General features: G+C 42.0%; 1 protein-coding gene across 1 annotated transcript; it reads right to left on the reverse strand.

The window, feature by feature from the left end:
• Positions 1-5: 5 nt before the first annotated feature.
• Positions 6-27,847, reverse strand: lgi4 (leucine rich repeat LGI family member 4). The gene is made up of 9 exons (XM_003224938.4): positions 27,371-27,847; positions 21,393-21,464; positions 18,231-18,302; positions 15,666-15,737; positions 12,872-12,943; positions 10,125-10,294; positions 8,520-8,684; positions 6,572-7,077; positions 6-1,806 (listed from the first exon to the last, which is right to left on the reverse strand). The coding sequence occupies exons 1-9, from the start codon at positions 27,559-27,561 to the stop codon at positions 1,501-1,503; spliced, it is 1,626 nt and encodes a 541-aa protein (XP_003224986.1). The 5' UTR covers positions 27,562-27,847; the 3' UTR covers positions 6-1,500.
• Between the last annotated feature and the right edge of the window lie 81 nt (positions 27,848-27,928).

Consider the following 27,928-nt stretch of genomic DNA (forward strand, 5'->3'; position numbering starts at 1 on the left):
CCACAAACAATATATTTCTTTTTATTTACAATGCTCACATGTGGGATCCCACATCATGAATGGGAGACAGAAGAGGATATTAGTCTGTCCTTCGGGATATACCTCTTGTGGTGTGTTCTATCTTCACCTGTGTGATCCCAGCCTCACATCCTTATGATTCCAGCATGGGAATAAAATACTTTAGTATATGTATTCCTTGTATTCAGTGCTGCCCATTACTGGAGAAAGGTCTGATGGATTTGAACAACATGCTGGTTATTTACAGGTAAAGCATAAATACTGTATCCATTCACTGCCATGTCCAAGTCCTTGACAGAATCTGTTTTAGTTCCATATCTTCTATCCACCCACCCTATCAATGCGTTTAACTTATCCTGTGCCTTATTTTTCTTTCTCAACCCCACCCCACCCTGTAAAGATCTGTGGGAGATCCTTCTGTGCTTAAAGTTAAGTTTGTGCTTTTAGTTGTGTTTTAACAACTTGACATGGCACAATGCCTGAAATCATATCTATAATTCCTTTTAACATAAACCCAATAAAGTGTAAGATTGAAAATGATAGTTAAAACACATTTGATGCAACTGAGCAGGCAGTAATTGCAACCTCGGTCTGTCTGGGGCTAAGTGCCACTGAATGCCATGAGATTTCCATATGAGCATGCACGGGAATCATGCTGCTTGCCTCAGTGAAAGCCTGGAACAGCCCTTTTCTGTTTCTTAAATGACATTTAAGCCACAGTCCTATACACCCTCGCTTTTTGAGCAGGCATGCGTAGGATTGCACTGTTAGTTACAACTATTGTGTGCTGGACTGTATGAATACTTTCAAAAAAATCGTGCATTTTCAAAGTAAAATAATTTGTAGTAAAAACAAGCAAGCAGAGAAAATAAGCAATTGGTAATGGTTTCCACCGAACCCCTTTAAAGGGGGATAGAGGTTGGGAGAGAGGATGAAAAATGCAAAAGAAGAAAAATGCAAGCATCCCAAGTCAAGGATGAGAAATGAAACTGGAATGCAAGAGTATCCACTCTTTAGCTGGGGACACGATTTGGAGTGATTACAGGCAACGTTCTGCCTCTCCGAATGATGTGTTTCATTGGTGATGATGTTTCATTTAGCCCCACTGAAAGCATGCGGGCCTCTGGTCCTACCATCTCCAGAAATCGCTGGATCTCTTTATTACCGACTAGTGGGTAAAGCAATAAGGTAAACATTCTGTTGAAGATTCCTCCTGCCATTCTTGGCACCCACTAGCAATTGATGATGGTTCTTGGTGGCCTGGTTTTCACCACTGGCTAGCTGTTGCCCAGCACTCCCATTTGGGGCCACTGGAGAAGTGTTCTACTACTAGCAGCATTGGCTTCCAGTGCTGCCCCCTGGTGGTTCCCTTTGGCACTGAACTTCCTCCGGGGCTGATGCTGCTTTCCGCTCCGGCACCTCCTCTCTTCCCCGCAGTGGCTGCCCCCTCCGCTGATGCCCACAACCCCACCATCACCAGCCTCAGGCACTCTGATCGATGATGACATGCTGGTAGATGTGCGTTTTGCCCTTGAAGCTGGAGGCGATAAGGAAGTCTCGCTGGTCCACGCTGAGGTGCGCAAAGGAGCGCGGGGCCTGGGTGTTCAGCTCTTGGAAGTGCTGGAAGAGCCCAGTGATGGGGTCATAACGGTACACTTTGCTGAAAGAGTAATCATTGCCTAGAAACGCATAGCGGTAGCCACCAATGGTCAGCGGCTGAAAGACCATGGAGCCCCGGGAAGGCATCTGCTGGACATCTCGGAACATGGAACCGTCCCAATGCATCACCTGATGGTAGAAGAGATTGCCGTGAGTTCAGGAAGGAGGGTGGCTTCAATAAATCTGGTATCAAGTCTTAGCATTCTATGATGGAAACCACAGAGCAAGAACCAGTCCTAGGCAATAGAAGGCAAATGAAAGGAGAGCTGGGAAAACTTACCTTTTTGGATAGTATCCTGCCAAGTTTTGGGAATTCTGGTTCACAAAGAAACATTTCCAAGCATGTGTTGTCGAAGGCTTTCATGGCCAGGATAACAGGGTTGTTGTATGTCTTTCGGGCTGTGTGGCCATGTTCCAGAAGTATTCTCTCCTGACGTTTCACCCACATCTATGGCAGGCATCCTCAGAAGTTGTGAGGTATGGAAAAACCAAGCAAGGAATGTTTATATATATCTGTGGGAAGTCCAGGGTGTGGGAAGAACTCTTGCCAGTTGGAGGCCAGTGTGAATGTAACAAAGAATGCCCTCAGGCAGAAATTAGCTAGTAGATATGGCCATTCAATGCAAATTAGGGTGATTAATTGGAACATGTAAGTGTGATCATGAAAGTGTTATTTATTTCTATAATTGTATTTTTACTTTGCTTAATAATATGTTATTATGTTTGTTAAGTAATATTTGTGTTGTTTTTATGATTGGAAACCGCCCTGAGTCCCATCCGGGAGATAGGGCTGTATATAAATAAAGATTATTATTATTATTATTATTATTATTATTATTATTATTATTATTATTATTATTATAACATTTACACTGGCCTCCAACTGACAAGAGTTCTTCCCATACCCTGGACTTCCCACAGATATATCTAAACATTCCTTGCTTAGTTTTTCCATACCTCACAACCTCTGAGGATGCCTGCCATAGATGTGGGCAAAACGTCAGGAGAGAATACTTCTGGAACATGGCCACACAGCCTGAAAAACATACAACCCTATTTCCAAGCATGTGGTTCAGGAAACAGACTTTTGTTTGCAGGAGCTAACTAGGAGGTACAGTAGAGTCTCACTTATCCAACATAAACCAGCCGGCAGAACGTCGGATAAGCGAATATGTTGGATAATAAGGAGGGATTAAGGAAAAGCCTATTAAACATCACATTAGGTCACGATTTTACAAATTAACCACCAAAACATCATGTTATACAACAAATTTGACAGAAAAAGTAGTTCAATGCGGAGTAATGCTATGTAGTCATTACTGTATTTACAAATTTAGCACCAAAATATCACAATGTATTAAAAACATTGACTACAAAAAGCATTGACTACTAAAAGGCAGACTGTGTTGGATAATCCAGAACATTGGATAAGCAAATGTTGGATAAGTGAGACTCTACTGTATTTCTAAACTGATATCACAAAATGGTGCCTCAGAGGACATAGCCAACTACATACTGCACCGCATGACAGATCCACTAAAGCAGTGGTTCTCAACCTGTGGGTCCCCAGGTGTTTTGATCTACAACTCCCAGAAACCCCATCCAGTTTACCAGCTGTTAGGATTTCTGGGAGTTAAAGGCCAAAACTTCTGGTTGAGAAGCACTGCACTAAAGAAATGTGCTGTAGAGAAATGTAAATCAAGTTGTTACAAATTAGGGTTTCTAATACTCAAACCGAGATTTAATTTTTAAAAATGAATTGAAAAGCCATGCTGATTTTGAAATTGCCTATCCACATTAAACAGTTTAAAAAGAGCAATACAAAAGTTAAAAAAAACAATTAAAATAGCAGTGTGGTAAAAACAGTATTAAAATACAGTAAATACATTAAAATGACCTTAAAACTCATTATCATTTGGAAGTTGAATTCATTTTGTGCTTTATTTGGTATTTAAAGGAGCCGTCCAAGATGCTGAATCTATTTTGGGTTACAGTTCAGCACCTTGGAAAGCTCCCTTTAAGATCCAACTAAAGTAAAGGCTGGATCTACATTGCCATAGAAAGCAGTCTGAATATGCCTTATATGGTCAAGTGCAGACCCATAAAATGCAATCTAACTGCATTAAACTGCAATACACATACACACATGTGTGTGTGTCAATTCAAACTGCATTCTATGGCTGTGTAGATCCAGCCTAAATGAATCATAGAATAGTAGAGTTGGAAGAGACCTCATGGGCCATCCAGTCCAACCCCCTGCTAAGAAGCAGGAAATCGCATTCAAAGCACCCCCGACAGATGGCCATCCAGCCTCTGCTTAAAAGCCTCCAAAGAAGGAGCCTCTACCACGGCCCCGGGGAGAGAGTTCCACTGCCGAACAGCCCTCACAGTGAGGAAGTTCTTCCTGATGTTCAGGTGGAATCTCCTTTCCTGTAGTTTGAAGCCATTGTTCCGTGTCCTAGTCTGCAGGGCAGCAGAAAACAAGCTTGCTCCCTCCTCTCTATGACTTCCCTTCACGTATTTGTACATGGCTATCATGTCTCCTCTCAGCCTTCTCTTCTGCAGGCTAAACATGCCCAGCTCTTTAAGCCGCTCCTCATAGGGCTTGTTCTCCAGACCCTTAATCATTTTAGTCGCCCTCCTCTGGACGCTTTCCAGCTTGTCAACATCTCCCTTCAACTGCGGTGCCCAGAATTGGACGCAGTATTCCAGGTGTGGTCTGACCAAGGCAGAATAGAGGGGGAGCATAACTTCCCTGGATCTAGACGCTATTCCCCTATTGATGCAGGCCAGAATCCCATTGGCTTTTTTAGCAGCCGCATCACATTGTTGGCTCATGTTTAACTTGTTGTCCACGAGGACTCCAAGGTCTTTTTCGCACACACTGCTGTCAAGCCAGGCGTCCCCCATTCTGTATCTTTGATTTCCATTTTTTCTGCCGAAGTGAAGTATCTTGCATTTGTCCCTGTTGAACTTCATTTTGTTAGTTTCGGCCCATCTCTCTAGTCTGTCAAGATCGTTTTGAATTCTGCTCCTGTCTTCTGGAGTGTTAGCTATCCCTCCCAGTTTTGTGTCGTCTGCAAACTTGATGATCGTGCCTTCTAACCCTTCGTCTAAGTCGTTAATAAAGATGTTGAACAGAACCGGGCCCAGGACGGATCCCTGCGGCACTCCACTTGTCACTTCTTTCCATGATGAAGTCGACGCATTGGTGAGCACCCTTTGGGTTCGTTCGCTTAGCCAATTACAGATCCACCTAACCGTAGTTTTGTCTAGCCCACATTTTACTAGTTTGTTTGCCAGAAGGTCGTGGGGGACTTTGTCGAAGGCCTTACTGAAATCCAGGTACGCTACATCCACAGCATTCCCTGTATCGACCCAACTCGTAACTCTATCGAAAAAAGAGATCAGATTAGTCTGGCATGACTTGTTTTTGGTAAATCCGTGTTGACTATTAGCAATGACCGCATTTGTTTCTAAGTGTTCGCAGACCACTTCCTTAATGATCTTTTCCAGAATTTTGCCTGGTATTGATGTGAGGCTGACCGGACGGTAATTGTTTGGGTCGTTCTTTTTTCCCTTCTTGAAGATAGGGACCACATTCGCCCTCCTCCAATCTGCTGGGACTTCTCCCGTTCTCCAAGAACTCTCGAAGATAATTGCCAGTGGTTCTGAAATAACTTCCGCTGGTGAGTAATTAATGGATTAATTACTCACCAGATGCCACAATCCAGATCTGATTAACACAAAATAAAGTGGAAACATTCCTTCTCCAGAACTGGAAATTATAGTTCTAATACTGCAGCTTGAATATATCTGAGTGAAATTGCCCTATTCACAAATGTTCTCATCCTCAACAAGAACATGTGCCTCAACACTGAGACTCCCTATCAAAAATTGTCAGTGATCCTAAGATTTTGCCTTTGCTTAACAGCAAAAAGATCACTGCTTTTTCTCAGTAGTGGAAGCAAAACTAAACAAAAAAATGTCCAAAATCTTGTATTTTGTGCAAGAGATGTATTTTTTTTCTTTTGCAAAAGGCCAAACTCCTTTATAGAAGATACTCTTAAACATTTTTCATTTTAAAATATCGTAAAATGCAGAATAAATAGAAAAAATATTTTAAAAACACAACAATCCCATAATATAACGGTGGGAGAAGAAAATTCTTTGTTTTTGTTTTTTTTCAAACTCCTGTGCAAGATAGAAAATACATGTTTCCATATCCCATACTTAGTTGTTTTCTTAGGTACTGTTTTGTCTCTAAATTATCAGTCGATACTTGTAGTTAGGAAACATGAGTGATGTAAACTGGGCCGGACTGTGGCGCAGGCTGGTGAGCAGCCTGCTGCAATAAATCACTTTGACCATGAGGTCATGAGTTTGAGGCCAGCCCGTGGCGGGGTGAGCACCCATCAATTAAAAAATAAAAAATAGCCCCTGCTGGTTGCTGACCTAGCAACCAGAAAGATAGTTGCATCTATCAAGTAGGAAATAAGCTACCACTTATAAAGTGGGGAGGCAAATTTGACTAATTTACGACGTTGGAATGAGGAAGTGCCGTCACAGTGGATAATGAAGCAGCTACGCACCCCTGTGGCCAGAATCAAACATCCCCCTCAGGAGAAGGTTAAATTGCCTCTGTGTCTGTCTCTGTCTCGGTTCTATGTGTATATGGGCATTGAATGTTCGCCCTATATGTATATAATGTGATCCGCCCTGAGTCCCCTTCGGGGTGAGAAGCGAGAAATATAAATACTGTAAAGAAGTAAAAAATAAATAAGTGCGGTGAGAATAGTGGCAAAAGTAACAACATCTAATATATTTATTAGTATGCATGCACACTTCCTTTTCCTGACAAAAGAGACCTGGCAGTCATCCCCAGTAACCTCACCTTGGAATCACCCAGGAAGCGAGTCAGGCAAATGTAAACATCCTCCTTGACTTTGAAATGCTTGACCGCATAGACATCATCCATGTCAGGGATATCCGTGCGGCGCACAAACTCCTTCTTATTCCACTGGTAGATGACGGGACGCTGGGAGCTGCTGGCCAGGATGAGGTGGGCCTTGCCTGCAATCTCCAGAAATTCGGCATCCGTGTCACGGTACCAGGGATGCAGCGACTGGTGAGAATAGAAGCCATGACCATTCCAGCGGTACAGAGTGGTGGAGCCAGCCTTGGAGCTGTCAGCCATGATGAAATACCAGTCTCCTTCTACGCGGAAGACCTCAATGTCATTGGGTTTGCGCATGCGGGAGCTCTCGATCACCTGCATGTGTAGGAACTGGCCTGTTGCTTCATGCCGTTTGTAGATGTGCGAGCCTTTGAACAGCTGGGCCACAATCACAAAGAGCTCGCCCTCGATCACCAGGGGCTTGCAGACCACTGTGGATGAACCTAAGAAGTGTCAAAAAGTGAGAAGAGAATGAATAGCAACTGCAGCTTTCACTGACATTTGATGTTAGAATATCAAGGGCATCTAAGCAAGTAGGATTTTAATTCCTGAAATAGCGTACTGAAATAAATCTTAAAGGTACCCCAAGACTCCTTCTGCATTTTCTTCTAATTTGTTATCTATATCTATATATATAAAAGAGTGATGGCATCACGGCAGCGGACAAAACAATAAAAGTAAACACCCCACAACCTCAAAAATTGACAGCACAACCCCTCATCCATGCCTCTGGGTTGATACAACAAAAGAAAAGAAAAATAAAGTCCTAATTAGAGGGAGAGGAATAATTGTTTTTATCCAATTGCTGCCAGTTAGAAGGCTAAGCTCTGCTCACTTGGTCTCCTAGCAACCCACTCAGCCCAGGGGACCGTTTACCTTAACTACCACCAATTCCTCAATACTTTATTTCCCATACCACCATACTTCACCACAGCAACGCGTGGCCGGGCACAGCTAGTACATAATAAAAGTGAAAATCTGTATGTGCGTATGTGGCAAGGGTTTCCGCTCACACAGCCAGCCTCCGGTCTCCACAAACAGGTTATAGTTCCCAGTACTGAGGAGCCAACAACTCACTCTCTCCCAGGACATTGCAGGTTACAGCGAGCACATCCCAGTGTTCCTTTCTCTCTCTATTTGTATGACCCCACCCACTACCTCTCCCTTAACCCTTTCCTACCCTTTTCTATGGCACACAGCAAACAGAGGAATTCAACAGCAACTGAACTTACTTGAGAGGTTTGGGTAGAATTCACCATGATTTATAGGAATTGTCAGGACTGGGATGCATAGTTCACCTGCAATCTAAGAGCACTTTGAACCCCATCAATGATGGACCTGGAACTAATTTGGCACACAGACCCAACATGGCCAAATTTGCATACTGGCTGGGTATGGGCGTGATTGACCTTGGCATCTGGGAGTTATAGTTCTCCCGTATTCAGAGAACACTGAACTCAGCAAGTGACGGATTTGGGCCAAACTTGGCACACAGACACAACATGGCCAACTGGAAATACTGGCAGAGTTTTGGGATAGTTGACCCGAAGTTTTTGGGCACTGTAGTTTACCCAAGGAGCCTCTGGTAGCTCAGTATGTTAAAGCACTGAGTTGCTGAACTTGCAGACCAAAAGGCCCCAGGTTCAAATCCGGGGAGCGGAGTGAGCGCTCGCTGTTAGCTCCAGCTTCTGTTAACCTAGCAGTTCGAAAACATGCAAATGTGAGTAAGGTAACGGCGGGAAGGTAACGGCGGTCCATGCAGTCATGCCGGCCACATGACCTTGGAGGTGTCTACGGACAATGCCGGCTCTTCGGCTTAGAAATGGAGACGAGCAACAACCCCCTGAGTCGGACATGACTGGACTTAAGAGGGTGAGTATCTCACCATTGATGTAGGCATAGTTGCGGAATTTCCCTGCCACGTGGTCCCACTCTAAGAAGCTGCAGCGCCCAGTAAAAGGCTGGGCAACCACCAAGTTCTGTTCTCCATTGTAGGTGAAGGTTTCTACCGAGAGCGATTGTTCAGGCAAGGTGTCAAAGAGAACAAGATCTAAGGAAAAAAGATAGGAGTTTGTGCTAGAACAAAAAGTGGCACCTCACCTCGCCATAGTGTTAGCTACATGGGTTACTATAAACAGTTCATCCAACTGGGTATGTTTACAAGAGTTGTTATTTCAGATGTGTTTTCCAGTTTGTACATAGTTATTCATCATACTGCTTACTGCTGTGCTTTTTGTTTCTGGAGAGCCCTGCTGATTCACAACACAAGCCCTCATCTTTAAAAGGTTCCCTTTGAAGACTAGAACACAAAAAACAGCCCAAAGAAATCGGTAGTTTAAATGCTTTTGAATCTTTACATCAAATTGTAATTTAAGATTGGACTGTTCAACTCTGATTAAATCATTATTTTCATCTTCTTCAATGTAAATGTGCTTATGTATCCTTTTAATAATAATAGCGTGAAATAATAAATGTAATAATAAATAGAGTAAAATAATAAATGTATTAATAATAATAAAAATAGAGTAAAATAAATGTAAAAGTAACAACAATAATAGAGTAAAATAATAAATGTAATAATAATAATTAATAGAGTAAAATAATAAATGTAACAATATCAATAATTATAGAGAAAAATAATAAATATACCATATATACTTGAGTATAAGCCTATCTGAATATAAGCCCACCAGGACCCTCACCCGAGTAAGCTGAGGAGGTTTTTTTCCAGTCCTAAAAAGGGACTGAAAAACTAGGTTTATACTCGAGTATATACAGCAAAAAGTTGTAATTAACTACAACGCTGCACCCTCCTCTCCACAATATATTAAGAGATATTTCTTAAAATTTGGTTAGCAAAGTGAAAATTGGAGGTAGGAAAAAAAAACCCCTTTTACTCTGAGCTTGCAGGAAATGGGTCACTGCATTAAGACTTCATTTTGACCCATAATGTTGTAGCAGAGAGAGATGGAGCAGGACTGATGCTTTGCTTTTCAAAAGGGAGACAAGGCTGCTGAAAAGCTACTATCTTTATTCCCCTTTCCTTTCCATCCTTGTTTCTTTCTGTGTCATGACAAGATTGCAATACTGCGGAGCAGAGTCTGTTTCACTTTAACTGAATGTATATAAACTGGCCTGGGAGATGAATTGACTGAAGAATGAGAGAAAGGTGCTTTAAATAAATAATGCCATCTAAGATAGTGGCCATCACCACTGCATCTTGTCGCATTTAGTTCCAACCTAGGTTTTATGAAATGCTTTCTTACATCTTTCCTGTCCGCTTCACTTCAATTATTATGGAGGATGGAGAAAAGCTTTACTTACTTTTCCCACACTATGCAATACTTTAGAAATGTCAATCATGATACTCCCGCTATACAACCCACACAGGCCGTTAAAAAAAAATCCCTGTCATATCACACACAAACCTTCAGTAGGTGAAGCATAGAGAAAAGGGAACATTGCAATGTTGGACAAAGAGATGTCCTACCCGTAGTGATGCAGTCAAATTCCCCGAGACGGAGTTCACTAAGGCTGGTGCGGTTCAGCTCAGGTGGGGAGCGGCACTCGATGGGCTCCACCAAGGCATTGGTTTGGCTCAACCACTCCACCAGCCATTTCAACTTGCAGTCGCAGTGGAAAGCATTTCCCCTCAAGTCCCTGCCAGGAAAGAAGCCACTCTCACCAAAAAACATTTTTAAACCAAAACAAAAAAAGCACCAAAAATGTAAAATGCACTATTCTGCATATACTATCATTGTTTTGAATAATGATTCACATTTCACATTGTTCCAATTTGTCACTTCTGTGTGGGTTGGCCATTTTAGCAACTTTAACAGTTTATTGATTACTTTTTTAATTGTGTCAGAAGCAACTTGAGAACATACTGTAAGTTGCTTCTGGTGTGAGAGAATTGGCTGTCTATAGAGACGTTGCCCAGGGGACGCCTGGATGTGTTACTGTAATGAAGTATGAATTTTGGTTTACAGATGTTATGTTTAATTGTGTGTATATGTTTTAAAAGGGTAAGTATTAGAATTATCAGTTTGTGGGGTATGGTAGCCAGCTCAGCATTCTGAGGCAGGTTGCCATAGAAACGTAGGCGGAGCCAACTGCCACTTGGAAAAGAGCAGATTTTGAAAAGAGAGTCAGTCTGTGATCAAGGAATCACAGGGAAAGACTGGTTCTAAGGTAGTGAGAACCAGGGAAGTTTAGATCTCTTGCTTGAGTCGTTTTAAATAGGTCAAGTGACTTATTTGAGTTAGTAGTGGAGTCTGAGTGATAAGGGGAAGCAATCCCAGTTAGATCCAAAGTGATCAGTTGATAGCATCGGTTGTAAGAGAAGAAAAAGGTTGAAACTGCTCAAGGAAAGGAGAAAGTCTTTTGAGAGAGAATATGTTATTATTGCAACTGTTGAAGAAAGTGTACCTCTAAGTGAGAAACAACATTGTAACAACCAAGCTTGTGCCTGAATAAACTTGTTATTGTTCTTTCAACATCTAAGCCTCTGTCGCATATATTCTAACCTAAGTTACGCTACCATCTAAAGTGAAGAAGAAGAAAGAAAACAAAAACAAAAGGTCTCCTCCCTGAGTCTTTGGTGGTTGCACATTGCTGAAATAGGAGGCACTCCCTTGTCAATTGGGGCCGCCACATTACAAATTTGTGGCAGCGGTGGATAAAAAGGATTCCCCCTGCCTGAAAGAACCTTAGCCATTCTTAGAATATTAATCCCTCACAAATTGGTGGCAGCGGTGGGATAAAAAGATTCCCCCTGCCTGAAAGAACCTTAGTCATTCTTAGTCCTTTACAAATTGGTGGCAGTCGTTATAAATTCTTCACAGTTACCATCCTGCTGGGAGGCTTCTCTTATGTCACCACAAGCTAGAGCTGACAGACAGGAGCTCACCCAATCTCGCGGATTCGAACCAGTAACCTTCAGGTCAGCAACCCAACCTTCAGGTCTGCAGTTCAGCAGGTGCACATTGCACCACCGCGGCACCAATGAGTGCCTGAAGGGTAAGCCCAGACCTCTTCAACTCTCAATTGTCTACTTTTGAACTTCAATTTCAGTGGGTTTTCACCTTCATCTTCTTGCAGATTCAAACTGGCAACCTTCAGGTCAGCAATTCCGCCGGCATAAGGGTTTAACCCACTGCGCCACCACAGCTCCTTTTCTATTTATTACTGTTTTATTAACTATCAACATAGCACTATAATGCATACATTTTATTCTTTAGGAGCCCCCGGTGGTGCAGTGGCTTAAACCCTTGTGTCGGCAGGACTGATTACTTGATAGTTGGGTTGCTGACTTGAAGGTTGCCGGTTCGAATCCAACCTGGGGAGAGTTTGGATGAGCTCCCTCTATCAGCTCCAGCTCCATGCGGGGACATGAGAGAAGCCGCCCATAAGGATGGTGAAAACATCAAAACATCTGGGCATTCCCTGGGCAATGTCCTTGCAGACGGCCAATTCTCTCACACTAGAAGCAACTTGCAGTTTCTCAAAGTCTCTCCTGACATGAGAAAAAAATTATTCTATTTCAGTTTTTTTAGATTTAATGAACTAACTTTTAATAATTTAATATCAACATTTTAACATACATAATTTAATATATTCACACTAAAGGTACAGTTAGTTGTGCCATAGCATCTAAGAGTTGGGCGAAGAGGTTCTGAGATTGTTGATCTTACTGTTCTTATATGACTGCCTTTCCCTGTTCCTTGGCTGCTGTCCACTGATATTGCACTTATTACTCTCCACCTTTCAATCCTTTCAGAATTTGGCTAAGATTCTGAACATCGGTTGCCACTGTTTGGCAACACTTGGGGTTTTTTTCATTACTGTCCCCAAAATTCCCTAGCGGAGAGCGCACAATGAAAATGCATTGGTTTCTGAAGCACTCTCCAGAAACCTAGGAATATTCTAATTCAGAGAAATAGTTTTTCCAAGTTTAGGAGGTGGGATGAATGGTCATAACATCAGCTGCAATGCCTCCAGTTAGTTAAGTAGATACGCCCTTATGACTTTCCTTAACTGAGTACAATCCAAGTGGGCTGAATCATAACTCCGCCATCTCCAGGATGGGATCTGGAATCCAAGATACCTGTAATCAATGTGCTTTTTCTATCTGTTTTAGAAGTAAATTGGAAGAACAATGGGAAACAAACTGTTAATCCTTCCTACTCATAGCCATTCCTCACCATTTGTTGCCCTGCCCCTTGCCCTTCAACTCACACTGAAGTCAAAGAATCCAGGCCCCGGAACAAGTGTCTTGGCAATGTCTGCAGGTTATTGTTGGCCAAATTCCTGTGGGTAAAGAGAGAAAAACAACCTTAGAAGAAGTGTACGGTAGACATATACCGTATATACTCGAGTATAAGCCGACCCGAATATAAGCCGAGGTACCTAATTTTACCACAAAACAACTGGGAAAACATTGACTCCAGTATAAGCCGAGGGTGGTAAATTTCAGAAATAAAAATAGATACCAATAAAATTACAATAATTGAGGCATCAGTAGGTTAAATGTTTTTGAATATTTACATCAAGCTCTAATTTAGGATAAGACTGTCCAACTCTGATCAAATCATTATTCCCATCTCCTTCAATGTAAATGTGCTTACGTATCCTTTTAATAATAATAGAGTAAAATAATGCCTGTAATAATAATAATAAATTCAGGAAAATAATACATGTAATAATAAACAGAGTAGAATAATAAATGTAATAATAATAATAATAAGATCAGAGTGAAATAATAAATGTATTAATAATAATAATAATAAATAGAGTAAAATAAATGTAATAGCAGCAACAATAATAGAGAAAAATAATAAATGTAATAATACCAATTATAATAGAGAAAAATAATAAATGTACAATATATTCTTGAATATAAGCTGACCCAAATATAAGGCAACCAGGACCCTCACCCGAGTATAAGCCGAAGGGGGCTTTTTCAGTCTTAAAAAAGGGGCTGAAAAACTAGGCTTATACTCGAGTATATACAGTACATATACATATATATGAGCATATCTGCCTTTGAATATATATATATATATACACACACACACACACACACACACACACACACACACTTAAAAATGGACCTGTTTCAACTTATATACAAGTTCAACTTACATACAAACCTACAGAACCTATCTTGTTCATAACTTGGGGACTGTCTCTATACTCTTGTGTCTGATGCTTCAGGCATGATATTTAACTTCTTCACCAGGGCCTGTCCCTTATAACACCACAATGACCCATTTCCTGTGGCATCCTTCAGTCTCCAGTTTCAGTTCTTAAATCTCATGGTCTGGGATAAGCCTGACCTGACAACCACAGCTGCAAGAAGGTGCAGTGAATATAAGAACTAGAATAATGAGCCGTGGTGGTGCAATGGGTTAAACCCTTTTCCCGGCTGGACTGCTTACTTAAAGGTTGGGTTGCTGATCTGAAGGTTGCCAGTTCAAAGCCACAAGATGGGGTGAGCTCCTATCTGTCAGCTCTAGCTTGTGGGGACATGAGAGAAGCCCCCTAGCAGGATGGTAACAGACCTAGGTGTGCCTTGGGCAACATCTTTGTAGATGGCCAATTCTCTCACACCAGAAGCAATTTGCAGTATGTTCTCAAGTCGCTTCTGACAAAATTTAAAAAATATTATTACATTTAAAAAATGAATTATTTGCTAGCCCTACATGAAAAGGTTCTCAAGTCGCTTCTGATACAATTTAAAAAATATTATTACATTTAAAAAATGAGTTATTTGCTAGCCCTACATGAATATGTTCTCAAGTCGCTTCTGACACAATTTAAAAAATATTATTACATTTAAAACATGAATTATTTGCTAGCCCTACATGAAAATGTTCTCAAGTCGCTTCTGACACAATTTAAAAAATATTATTACATTTAAAAAATGAATTATTTGCTAGCCCTACATGAAAATGTTCTCAAGTCACTTCTGACACAATTTAAAAAATATTATTACATTTAAAAATGAATTATTTGCTAGCCCTACATGAATATGTTCTCAAGTCGCTTCTGACACAATTTAAAAAATATTATTACATTTAAAACATGAATTATTTGCTAGCCCTACATGAATATGTTCTCAAGTCGCTTCTGATACAATTAAAAAAATATTATTACATTTAAAACATGAATTATTTGCTAGCCCTACATGAAAATGTTACCACAGTAACATCCCTCATATGTACACATCCACATATGTAAAACTAGATGCCTTTGAGTCGTCTCTCCTTACATTCAATAAAAATATAAGTTTTTTGAAATCAAGGGAAATTGCTTTTTGTGAGCCCCAACCTGCAGCCTGAAGTGGTGCAGTTCAAACATAGCTTTCCCACCTCTGACAATGTAGGTCAAGATAGAAGAAGAAAGCAAAAGCGGGGTAATATTATGTTTTGAGCATATAGGAATTTGTTCAGCAAAACATGTGACTGAACTGCCATGAAGATCATCTTGTCACTATGGTAAAACGAGTTGTATTTTTTTGTGTTATGGTAATCATTCAATTGTCTTGTTGAGCTCCCAATGGTGCAGCGGATTAAACCGCTGTGCTGCGTAACTTGTAAGTGGTTCGAATCTGGGGAGCAGGGTGAGCTCCCGCTGTTAGCCCCAGCTCCTGCCAACCTAGCAGTTCAAAAATATGCAAATGTGAGTAGATCAATAGGTACAACTCCGGCGGGAAGGCAACGGTGCTCCATGTAGTCATGCCGGCTACATGACCTTGGAGATATCTACGGATAACCCTGGCTCATAGCAATGGAGATGAGCACCAACCCCAGAGTTGGACACAACTAGATTTATTGTCAGGGGAAAACCTTTACCTTAATCATTCCTATATTTGCACACAGACATATAAATATGCACCTAAAATGCTCATCTATGTCCTCTCTTTTCATCTTTTTGAGTGATGTGTTTGCTGTATTCTGGGTATTAGTTAAGTGGCCACCCTAAGTTCAACCTTAAGTGGAGATTGGGAGCATGTCCAAGAAACACTCACAGATGTAGGAGATTCTTCAGGCCACGGAAGGCATTCTTGGAGATCATTTCAAGCCTATTTTGCTCAATGAATCTGCAAGTAAAGAAAAACAATCTTGTTAAGTCAGTAACAAGGGAAGAGAGCGGATCACAAAGGGGAGAGGAGTCATTTCCAAAGGTTTAATGATGTGTTTTATGGCTTCAGGTGATGCGAGAGGGATTTGGTAGCCTAAAATTGCAAGGCATGACAATACAGCTTGCTGTTGTTCCTCACTGAAAAGTTATATGCTTTGTTCTTCATGCTTTTATGTACCGATAATTTATTTTTTTTAACCTTGGTTCTATTTATTTACATTGCCTTAAATCCCCTTTTAAAAATGAAAACATTTAAAAACAAAAGCAAAAGTATTGTTTCCATCGTAAATTGGGATAAATGCAGGTTCACCTACACTGCCATATAATCCAGCTTCATAATGCTGTTTAACTGCAATGAACTAGATAATCCTGCATAGAATCACCTAGACAGTCCTGAAAATTATACCGTAAGCTGAAGAACTTTTAATAGATTTCCCAGCACCCATCACAGAGTTACAGTTCCCAGGTTTCCATGGAGAGAAACCATTAAGATTCAGCCACTTTTCTATTTTATCACAATGGTTCTCAACATTTTGTATGCATCCCAGCAATAACTGTGTCAACGAACCTGGATCCCAACAATATAGAAGCAAACAGTCTGTAGTACATAAAACACCCAAGAAAATCAATAAGTCCTTTAGTTGCTGAATATGTTGATAAAACCCTCACCTAAATTAATTCTGTGTCCCATTAGTGGTACACACAGCACTAAACCCTGCAAATTCATAGGGCAATTATATTTAAAAACTGTATTATTTATTCATTCATGTATTGACTTGGCACAAGGTTTCATTGTCTCTCAACCCATTAGGGATCCCTTCTCTTGTGCTGGACTCAGGAAACAATCTAAGGCCACGTGCATCTCTCTTCACATGTATTTTTTTTTTCAGTGGTAGCAGCTGGATTTTTAAGGTTCAGCTACAGAGCCATCACATCCCAGATAAATACTTCTGGGGAGGCTCCACGGTTGTTGTTTTTTAGTGTCAGGAGCGACTTGAGAAACTGCAAGCCACTTCTGGTGTGAGAGAATTGGCTGTCTGCAAGGATGTTGCACAGGGGACGCCCGGATGTTTGATGTCTTGCCATCCTTTGCGAGGCTTCTCTCATGTCCCCACATGGGGAGCTAGAGCTGACAGATGGGAGCTCCCCCCGCTCCCCTAATTGGAACAGTAAACCTTTCGGTCAACAGCCCTGCCAGCACAAGGGTTTAACCCATTGCACCATTGGGGCCTCCATGGTTGAAGTGCTGTCGCTGCCGAAAAAATGGCAACAGCAGACAACTGTAGGCACATGGAAAGATGAATAGAGTAACACTGGTCTGCTTGGGAATTATCCACCCAATGGTCATGTTACCTGAGGCATCCCAAGAACAATCGGGCTGTGTCACAGCTGGTTAGTAGCCAGCTGCAAGAAATCACTACTAACTGAGAGGTCATGAGTTTGAAGCCAGCCCGGGTTGGAGTGACCTCACGACCATTAAATAGTCTAGCTTGCTGTTGACCTATGCAGCCTGAAAGACATCTGTCGAGTAGGAAATGTAGGTACCGCTTTATGTGGAGAGGCTAATTTAACTAATTTATAACACCATAAAAACTTCCAGCAGCATGTGGAAGAATAAGGAAGAACTCCATCAAGGACTCGGTGTCACAAGTGGACGATAAAGCAGCAGCTCCCCCTGTGGCCGGAATTGAGCAACCCTCATGAAGCCAGAAGCTAGAAAATGTTAAATTGCCTCTGCGTCTGTCTATATATGGCATATGTCTAATGGCATTGAATGTTTGCCATGTATATGTGCATTGTGATCCACCTTGAGTCCCCTTTGGGGTGAGAAGGGCGAAATATAAATACTGTCAATAAATAAACAAATAAATCATCCAGAATCGTAACTTTTCTAAACTCTAATACTGTGCTTTTGATCACATTCATCTGTATGGAAAGATATTTCAAAATGAAATTAAATTGCTTTAACAATTACAGGCAGGTGTTTAATCAGCTGATTTTGATTGCTTGTTTTATTGCCCTGCTTTTAATATGGCTTCACTTCTTGAAATCACTCAACCCCATACCATTCCCATACAGTCCTATGAATTAATGACACTTCTATCACCCCCCAAACTAGCTCCCTGCATAAAGCTCACTTCCCTGCTTTATGGCACATCATACAGCACCCAATTACCATTGGTGCAGGCTGGTGAGCAGCCAGCTGCAGCCAGCTGCAACAAATCACTCTGAACAAGAGGTCATGAGTTCGAGGCCAGCTTGGACCCTGCGTTTGTCTCTGTCTTTGTTCTATGTGAAGGCATTGAATGTTTGCCTTATATGTGTAATGTGATCCGCCCTGAGTCCCCTTCGGGGTGAGAAGGGCAGAATATAAATACTGCAAATAAATAAATAAATTCCCATTTTGCATGCAGCCCAACCCACCCATGGCCCACCATCTTTGCACACTCACAGATATTCCAGGTGTACGAGTCCTGCAAAGGCGTCGTCCCCAATCAGTTCCAGGGAGTTGTATGTGATCAAGCTAGGGGAAGGGTGCGGGAGGGAGAAGCAGGCAGGTCAGAAAGTGGGAAATACAAAGGAAGGGCAGCCATGTTTTCAGGGGAAGGAACAAACAGGGAAACTAACATCCCAAAAGTGGGAGCTACAACACTACAGCGTCAGGGCTTTTAACAGGACTCTCAAGTGATCTGGTAGCTACCAAAGGATTCTCTTCTGTCTTTGGGCACTCATACAGACATTCAGGTGCCCATGTGACTTTTTTATTGTGTCAGAAGCAACTTGAGAACATACTGCAAGTCACTTCTGGTGTGAGAGAATTGGCTGTCTACAGAGACATAACCAGGAGACACCTGTTGGATTATGGTTGTATGTGTATCTGCTGTTTTGCAAGAGTGTGTGTTTCAGTAATGGCTAGTTTTGACTGACAGCCTGTTGTGATTGCTATGACCTGTCAGGCATGGTTTCCGGCTTTGGAGGTCGGAACTTCCTTCGGACTGAGGAATGTGTTTTCTTATCTCTGAGTGTGTCAAGCTGTGCTTGCCGAGGCGAGAGGCTATAGAAGAATGCCAGCTCAGAGCGATGGCTTTTGTTATGCTTTGTAAATATGTTTGTAGATATTAAATAAATGTTTGGACTTCAGACTACAGATGTGTTTGAGTCTGACATTGAATAGGAATTGGTGAGGCAGACGATTGCAACCAATTCATCAGGGTGCTGGAGAAGATGATCGATGGAGCCTGAAGAAACCCACCCAGCTAGCACCCTGACCTCCACACTGACAACACCTGGATGTGTTACCATCCTGCTGGGAGGCTTCTCTCATGGGCCCTCAAGCTAGAGCTAACAGATGGGAGCTCACCCTGTCTCACGGATTCGAACCGGCAACCTTCAGGTCAGCAACCCAACCTTCAGGTCTGCAGTTCAGCTCGCACAAGGGTTTAATCAGTGCACCACCGTGGCACCAATGGAGTGCCTGAAGTGTAACTCCAGACTTCTTCAACTCTCATTTGTCTACTTCTGAACTTAAATTTCAGTGGGTTTTCCCCTTCAAGTCTGTTTTTCAACACAGACTTTGAACATGGGAAATCTATCATAACGAATAGAGTAGTGCTTCTGTGCATATGCAGAGGTGATATCTTTCTCTGGATCAATTTATATAAGGATATTCCCACTTATATCCTGTACTTAGAGGGCTTCCAAACCAAATGCTCCTAATTCAGGCAGGGGCTAATTCAGCATGCAAAGGGGCACACACATTAAGAGTGAGATCCACATGCAAAGGCACCCATAGGGTACACTCACCAGAAAGAGTCAGTGAAACAATGTACATTCACTTATGAAATCCACATTCACAGGACCATGAACACTGATTTCAGGAAAGCAACTTTGCTTCAACCCAGTGGACAATCTTAAATGGTTAACAGTTTGAATTTTAGTAAATCAGCAGGACAAATAATTGATTCAATGTGTTTGAAAAATGTGGACAAAACAATGTATAGGTGTCTCTCAAGAAGCACAATCTTCAAAACAGAGTCCCAATTCTCCCTTGTACAGGAAGAAACGCCCTTTTGAGATGGCACTTGACATCTCTAGGTATGTGAGTCGTAGTGGCACAATGGGTTAAACCCTTTTGTCGGCTGAACTGCTGACCTGAAGGTTGGATTAGGTTTGAATCTGAGAGATGGGGTGAGCTCTTGTCTGTCAGCTCTAGCTTGCGGGGACATGAGAGAAGCCTCCTAACAACACATCCAGGTGTTCCCTGGGCAACATCTCTGTAGTCGGCCAATTCTCTAACACCAGAAGCAACTTGCAGTGTTCCCAAGTTGCTTCTGACACGATGTTTAAAAAATCTCTAGGTACAAGAATGCAATAATGTTGCTTAATTGGGATTTCCTAGATAGTGAAAGTCAATTAAATGACTTCTTTGGCTGATTCAATCAATCAATCAATTTATTAATGCTCCGACCAATGGTCATATGCATTTACAGAAACAACATCAAACAAATATCTATACAAAATGTGTTGTCGAAGGCTTTCATGGCCAGGATCACAAGGTTGTTGTATATCTTTCGGGCTGTGTGGCCATGTTCCAGAAGTATTCTCTCCTGACGTTTCGCCCACATCTATGGCAGGCATCCTCAGAGATCCATACCTCACAACCTCTGAGGATGCCTGCCATAGATGTGGGCGAAACGTCAGGAGAGAATACTTCTGGAACACGGCCACACAGCCCGAAAGACATACAACAATCTATACAAAACACTGTAAAATCCAACAGTTAAAAGTAGGATGCAAGCAGGATAAAACAGAGCATGCAAAATATACATTGTGAGGTGCAGCAGCAAACGTGCAACATGTGCTGGGAACTGCACAATTACCGGTAAAATGCCAATATGTTTGATGTTGTTTCTGTAAATGCATATGACCATTGGTCGGAGCATTAATAAATTGATTGATTGATACTTGCCAAGATTTGTTCAGAAGAGGTTGAGAGAGTGTAATTTGCCTAAAGCCAATTACCAGACCAGACTTCTGGTCCAATGTGCAGATCTCATTGGGCTCAGGGGGGGCTTTCTTCTGAGTAAACAAGTGAGGAATACACAGTTGTGGCAGTTCTATTACTTTCTAACATTTTTATAACCTCTATTAGGGAGTCAAAATATGACCAGAGGGTTGCATCCCATTTCAAAGTAATGTCACCCCTCTAGGAGTCGAAATGTTTATTTTTCCTTTAATTTTCATGGATGTGTTTGCAGGAGTGGTGAACCAAATAGGATTTGGGTGACACATCCTGTTCTCAAGCTGCAGTGTTACTACTGTCTCAAACAGACAGAAGGGCAGACACTAGATTCACTTACATACTCCTCTCAGACCAAACAAGTATATATATGCCTTTCCCCAGTGAGACACAGCAAAACAAATTCACTTGTGCCAGAGTAAAGGGATTCATATTTATAGGGCACATAAACAGACACACTGTTTGGGAGATTGATTGATAAGCAGACATATTCCCAGGTACCACCTACACACAGCAGATGATGGATGAGTGCGCACACTCATAGACATAGACACACACACACCCCACTCACAACGAAAGTATCAGGATCCTTACAGCAGCTGAAGAGATGGCACTTGTTGAAAGCTGCCCTCCAGGATCACGGTGAACCCTGAGCGAATGAGAGACCTGCAGACAGAGAGAGAAGAGAGTGGGAAGCTGGGCGATCCAGAGAATAAAGCCAGCTGTAGCATCACTAGCACCAGCAGCAGGCCTGGTACGTTCTGTACACCCTGTGAGCACTTGAATTAACCATGTTTGAAAATACTGAAGTACCAGCCTGGAAAATAGGCTAACAAATCAACCAAGGACCATATATTCAAAAACCTTCTTCTCCCTCCCTCCCTGCTTTCACCGCAGTCACTGTAACTAAATCTAGCTCAATTTTTATTAGTGTATTTTCTGGATGCTGCAGCCAAAGTGGTGAATTCTGTAGGGATATGCACCTCCAGCTTCCCTGGATTCTTCACTTTGCTTTTAATCCTTGGTTTATTTATTTATTTCGTGACAAAAGCATTGCATAATAAATAAGTTTAAAAGTGATAAAATCCTTGGTTCAAGCAGGGGAGAGATCCTATCTCTAGGCTGCATTCTTGCATTCAGGCACCAGCTAAAGAAGTCACCCAGGAGACATGTTTGATAAAGTGGCAGCATCTATAGTCCTCTCTGCAAGATTCACACACCATCAATTCCTTTCTCTTTGGTGTCACCTATATAATGGCACTCCATGCAGTCATGCCGGCCACATGATCTTGGAGGTGTCTATGGACAACGCCGGCTCTTCGGCTTAGAAATGGAGATGAGCACCAACCCCCAGATTCAGACACGACTGGACTTAACGTCAGGGGAAACCTTTACCTTTTTATATAATGGTAATCATTTCTCTCTAAATCAGTGGTTCCCAACCTTTTTTTGACCAGGGACCACTTTGACCAGGAACCACTCTCCAATATCAGTACAGTAGAGTCTCACTTATCCAACATAAATGGGCCGGCAGGATGCTGGATAAGCGAATATGTTGGATAATAAGGAGGGATTAAGGAAAAGCCTATTAAACATCAATTTAGGTTATGATTTTACAAATGAAGCACCAAAACATCATGTTAGACAACAAATTTGGCAGAAAATGTAGTTCAATAAGCAGTAATGCTATGTAGTAATTACTGTATTTATGAATTTAGCACCAAAATATCATGATATATTGAAAACATTGACTACAAAAATGCGTTGGATAATCCAGAATGTTGGATAAGCGAGTGTTGGATAAGTGAGACTCTACTGTATTTACGAATTTAGCACCAAAATATCATGATGTATTGAAAACATTGACTACAAAAATGCATTGGATAATCCAGAACCTTGGATAAGCAAGTGTCAGATAAGTGAGACTCTGCTGTACCAAAAGGGATATGAACCAGCTTTTGGTCAACTTTAGATTTATTTGGAATGTTGATTCAGAAAATTACATTGACTAGACCACATCAGCTCTAGTTTTTGATACAGAACATATGCCATCCAGTAGTCGCCATCTGCTTGCCCATTAAAAAAACACATATTTAAGAATCTAGAGCTGATGTGGTCTAGTCAATGCAATTTTCTGACTCAGCACCTCAAATAACCCCAGGAACAGTCCTAAAAACGAAGACACATGACCTTGGAGGTGTCTATGGACAACGCCGGCTCTTCAGCTTAGAAATGGAGATGAGCACCAACCCCCAGAGTCGGTCACGACTGGACTTAATGTCAGGGGAAAACCTTTACCTTTACTTATGTTATTATCCATAGTAGTAATGATGAGGCCATGGATTATATTTTAGTTCTTGTGGACCACTGGTGGTCCAAGCACCACAGGTTGGGACCCACTGCTCTAAATTAGCTGTCTTGAAGCATCAAAGCTAAAACTCTGAAGAGGTTGCAGGAAACTTGTGACCGTCCAGAGCTCTCGTAACAACAGCAGGGGCAACAACCATCACCACCACTGCTGTGACTAGACTGGAAGAATTCGTCCACATCTGGAAGGCCGCAGAAGGTTTTCCACCCATTTTTCTCAGGCAGCTTTCTCCCATCTTGGAACCTACTAAGTGTGTTAGTCTATCACCCCATTGGCATGTTTGTTGACCATACTGGTGGGGGAATATGGGAGCATTAGTAGGGAATGTATTGGGAAGTCACTGTAGGGACCAAGATTTCCAAGGCACATTTTGGTCTCCTGGTAAAATCAGGGAGCCGGGCAAGGTTTGGATGTATGTGAACATTTCGGTCAGCCACCATTGCACTAGAGATGTTGGCGTGTGGAGAAGCAGGGCCTCTGCCATTATCCCCCACGAATATATGCAATTCGTAGAATCATAGAGCTGGAAGAGACCTTGCAGTCCAACCCCCTGCCAAGAAGCAGGATAATCACATTCAAAGCACCCCCAACAGATGGCCATCCAGCCTCTGCTTAAAAGCCTCCAAAGAAGGAGCTTCCACCACACTCCAGGGCAGAGAGTTCCACTGCTGAACAGCTCTCACAGTAAGGAAGTTTTTCCTAATATACAGGTGGAATCTCCTTTCCTGCAGTTCAGTGGTTCTCCACCTGTGTTTTGGCCTACAACTCCCAGAAATCCCAGCCAGTTTATCAGCCGTTAGGATTTCTGGGAGTCGAAGGCCAAAACATCTGGGGACCCACAGGTTGCGAACCACTGCTGTAGTTTGAAGCCAGACAATGTCTGCCTTGCCCCTGACTATTAGCTATTGCTTGAGTATGTTTTAATGTATTATATGTTTTATTATTTTATGTTTATATGTTTTAAATGTATTTATGTGATTAGATTTTATTGTGTATTGCAGGGCTTGGTCCCTATGTGAGCCGCCCTGAGTCCCTTCAGGGAGATGGGGCGGGATATAAGAATAAAGTTGTTATTATTATTATTATTATTATTATTATTATTATTATTAATTATTATTATTATTATTATTATTGGTCCTGCACCGGTGCACCCTAGTCTCCAGGGCAGCAGAAAACAAGCTTGCTCCCTCCTCCCTATGACTTCCCCTCACATATTTATACATGGGCATAACAACAACAACAACAATAAACTTTATTTATACTTTGCCACCATCTAATAATAATAATAATAATAATAATACCATATATAATAATAATAATAATAATAATAATAATAATAATAATAATAATAATAACACTTTATTTATATCTCGCTACCATCTCCCCGAGGGCACTTGGGGCGGCTTACATGGGACAGAGCCTGAACAACATAATCAGATAAAAACAACATAATACAATTCACAATATAACAAGATAAAAACAAAATACAATATAAAACTAATATCAGTCAGCCACCAAATACAGTTCTGCCGTCTACACAGGTGCAGGAACTGAAACATCTATGCAAGCATACAATAATGAGATAAAAGTGCATAGATAATAAAATAGGGACCTAATAAATACCAGATACAGTAGAGTCTCACTTATCCAAGCCTCGCTTATCCAAGCTTCTGGATTATCCAACGCATTTTTGTAGTCAATGTTTTCAATATATCGTGATATTTTGGTGCTAAATTCATAAATACAGTAATTACAACATAACATTACTGCGTATTGAACTACTTTTTCTGTCAAATGTGTTGTATAACATGATGTTTTGGTGCTTAATTTGTAAAATCATAACCTAATTTGATGTTTGATAGGCTTTTCCTAAATCCCTCCTTATTATCCAAGATATTCGCTTATCCAAGCTTCTGCCGGCCCATTTAGCTTGGATAAGTGAGACTCTATTGTAATACCATATGGGTTTGGCTATCTAATGCTTGTCATCAATCATGCCATCAATGCCATCAATCATGTCTCCTCTCTGCCATCTCATCTGCAGGCTAAACATGCCCAGCTCTTTAAGCCGCTCCTCATAGGGCTTGTCCTCCAGGCCCTTGATCATTTCCAACCAACTGTCTTCCCCTGGAGCAACCATGGAGAGGGGTTTCCATGTCCACCAGCCCTATTAGGCCCACCTGGGTCTCCAATGCTAGTGGAGTAGCTCAGAGGAAGGCAATGTTTTGACTCCATGTGGAGCAGGCGATGAGGAAAGCAGTCTCTGCAGGGTTAATATAGTACAATATATGTACCAATTGTCTGCCCCTGGAGCATCCCATGGAGTGGGGTTTGCATGTCCACCAGCCCTCATTATTTATTTTATTTATTTATTAGTGACATTTCTATCCTACATTTCTCACCCCGAAGGGGACTCAGGGTGGCTCACAAATCATATTATGTACATACAATATATTATATTATTTGTATAGCACAATATAAGCAGTATATATTACTATATTGTACAACAACACTATAAAGTAAAAGGTAAAGGTTTCCCCTAACGTTAAGTCCAGTCGTGATCGACTCTGGGGGTTGGTGCTCATCTCCATTTCTAAGCCAAAGAGCCGGCGTTGTCCATAGACATCTCCAGGTCATGTGGCCGGCATGACTGCATGCAGCACTGTTACCTTCCCGCCAGAGTGGTACCTATTCATCTACTCACATTGGCATGTTTTCGAACTGCTAGGTTGGCAGAAGCTGGAGCTAACAGTGGCTGCTCATGCCGCTCCCGGGATTTGAACCTGGGACCTTTTGGTACGCAAGTTCAGCAGCTCAGTGCTTTAACACACTGAGCCACCGGAGGCTCCTTGTAGAATAGATAGAGAAGGGGAAATAATAGTTTAGTGATAGTTCTGTGGCATTTCTAGGTAGTTCATAGTTCTGTTGAGGTTTATGACAGGCACTTCCAGTTGAAGGAATAAGAATGAGGATAGGAGGTTTTGGCTAAAACCTGCTTCAGGAGCCTCTAGACCAGGGGTCCCCAAACTAAGGCCCGGGGGCCGGATGCGGCCCTCCGAGGTCATTTACCTGGCCCCCGCCCTCAGTTTTATAATATAATATATTGTATATACATATAATATTGATAATATTATAATGTAATACAATATAACACTAATAATAATACCATATGATAATATTAATTATATATTATATATTACATATAATATTACTAATAATATTACAGTATAGTGGTATAGTTCAATATAGTAATATATAATGCTAATATTGTGCCATGCTAATAATATAATATATTGTATGTACATATAATTTGTAAGCCACTCTGAGTTTCTTTGGGGTGAGAAGGGTGTGATACAAATGTAGTAAATAAATGTAGTAAATAAATAATTAATAAATTGTAGACTTAGGCTCACCCAAAGTCTGAAATGACTTGAAGGCACACAACAACAACAACAACAACAACAACCCTAATTAACTTGACTATTTCATTGGCCAGAAGCAGGACCACACTTCCCATTGAAATCCTGATAAATGTATTTTGGTTAAAATTGTTTTTATTTTTAAATATTGTATTGTTCTTTCGTTGTTGTTGTTGTTGTTTTTGCACTACAAATAAGACATATGCAGTGTGCATTGGAATTTGTATTTTTTTCAAATGATAATCCGGCCCCTCAACAGTCTAAAGGATTTTGGACTGGCCCTCGGCTTAAAAAGTTTGGGGACCCCTGCTCTAGACCCACCAGGGGCCGCAGATAATAAAATAGGGACCTAATAAATACCAGATAATACCATATGGGTTTGGCTATCTAATGCTTGTCATCAATCATGTCTCATTGTTGGCTTCTCATCGATGCCAACCATGTCTTCTCTCAGCCTTCTTATCTGCAGGCTAAACATGCCCAGCTCTTTAAGTCGCTCCTCATAGGGCTTGTCCTCCAGGCCCTTGATCATTTCCAACCAATTGTCTGCCCCTGAAGCAACCATGGAGAGGGGTTTCCATGTCCACCAGCCCTATTAGGCCCATCTGGGTCTCCAATGTTAGTGGAGTAGCTCAGAGGAAGGCAATGTTTTGACTCCATGTGGAGCAGGCGATGGGGAAAGGGTTAATAAGGGATGGCAAAGGCTCGCTTGTTGATGGAGGCACTGCGACCCCCACCCGCTATAGGCAGACATATCTCTAGGTTTGAAAAGAAAGGAGGCTTACAGGGAGACGAGGTGCTGAGGCAGGTCCGGGGGGATCTCTTTGACCCGTTCGCACAGCGCGGTGTCCTTGGTGCAGGTGCAGCCCAGCGGGCACTTCCTTTTGGGGGGCTTCCGACCCGCGCCGGGCCCCGCCAGCAGCAGCAGCAGGAGCAGAGGGGCGCCGGCCCCGCCGAGCCCCAGCCGACACACCATCTTCCAGCCGCCTTGCCTGTCTTCCTTTCTCGCGGCGACACCGCAAAGCGGAGACCCCCCCCCCCCCCCTTTGCTTGCTTCCTCCCTCCTCCTCCTCCTCCTCCTCCTCTCTCTCTCTCCCTCCCTCGCTCCTCCGGGTTGGGCTCTAAGAGCCTCTCAGGAGCTCCCCCTCCGCCGCCCTTGCCTGGTGGCCAGCATCTCCGCGCCGGGTTCCTGGGCAAGGCTTCTTCTCTTCTTCCCTTCTCCTCGGATCACCTGAGCCCCATCTACCCCACTCCAGGGAGAGCCAGACACCACTGCATCCCTCCCAAGATACCTTGCTTTTGAACTCCCCCTCTTCTCTTAAAAACCCCACTGTTTGTATTGA

Source organism: Anolis carolinensis, unplaced genomic scaffold (assembly GCF_035594765.1).
Source record: "Anolis carolinensis isolate JA03-04 unplaced genomic scaffold, rAnoCar3.1.pri scaffold_10, whole genome shotgun sequence".
Taxonomy (NCBI): domain Eukaryota; kingdom Metazoa; phylum Chordata; class Lepidosauria; order Squamata; family Dactyloidae; genus Anolis; species Anolis carolinensis.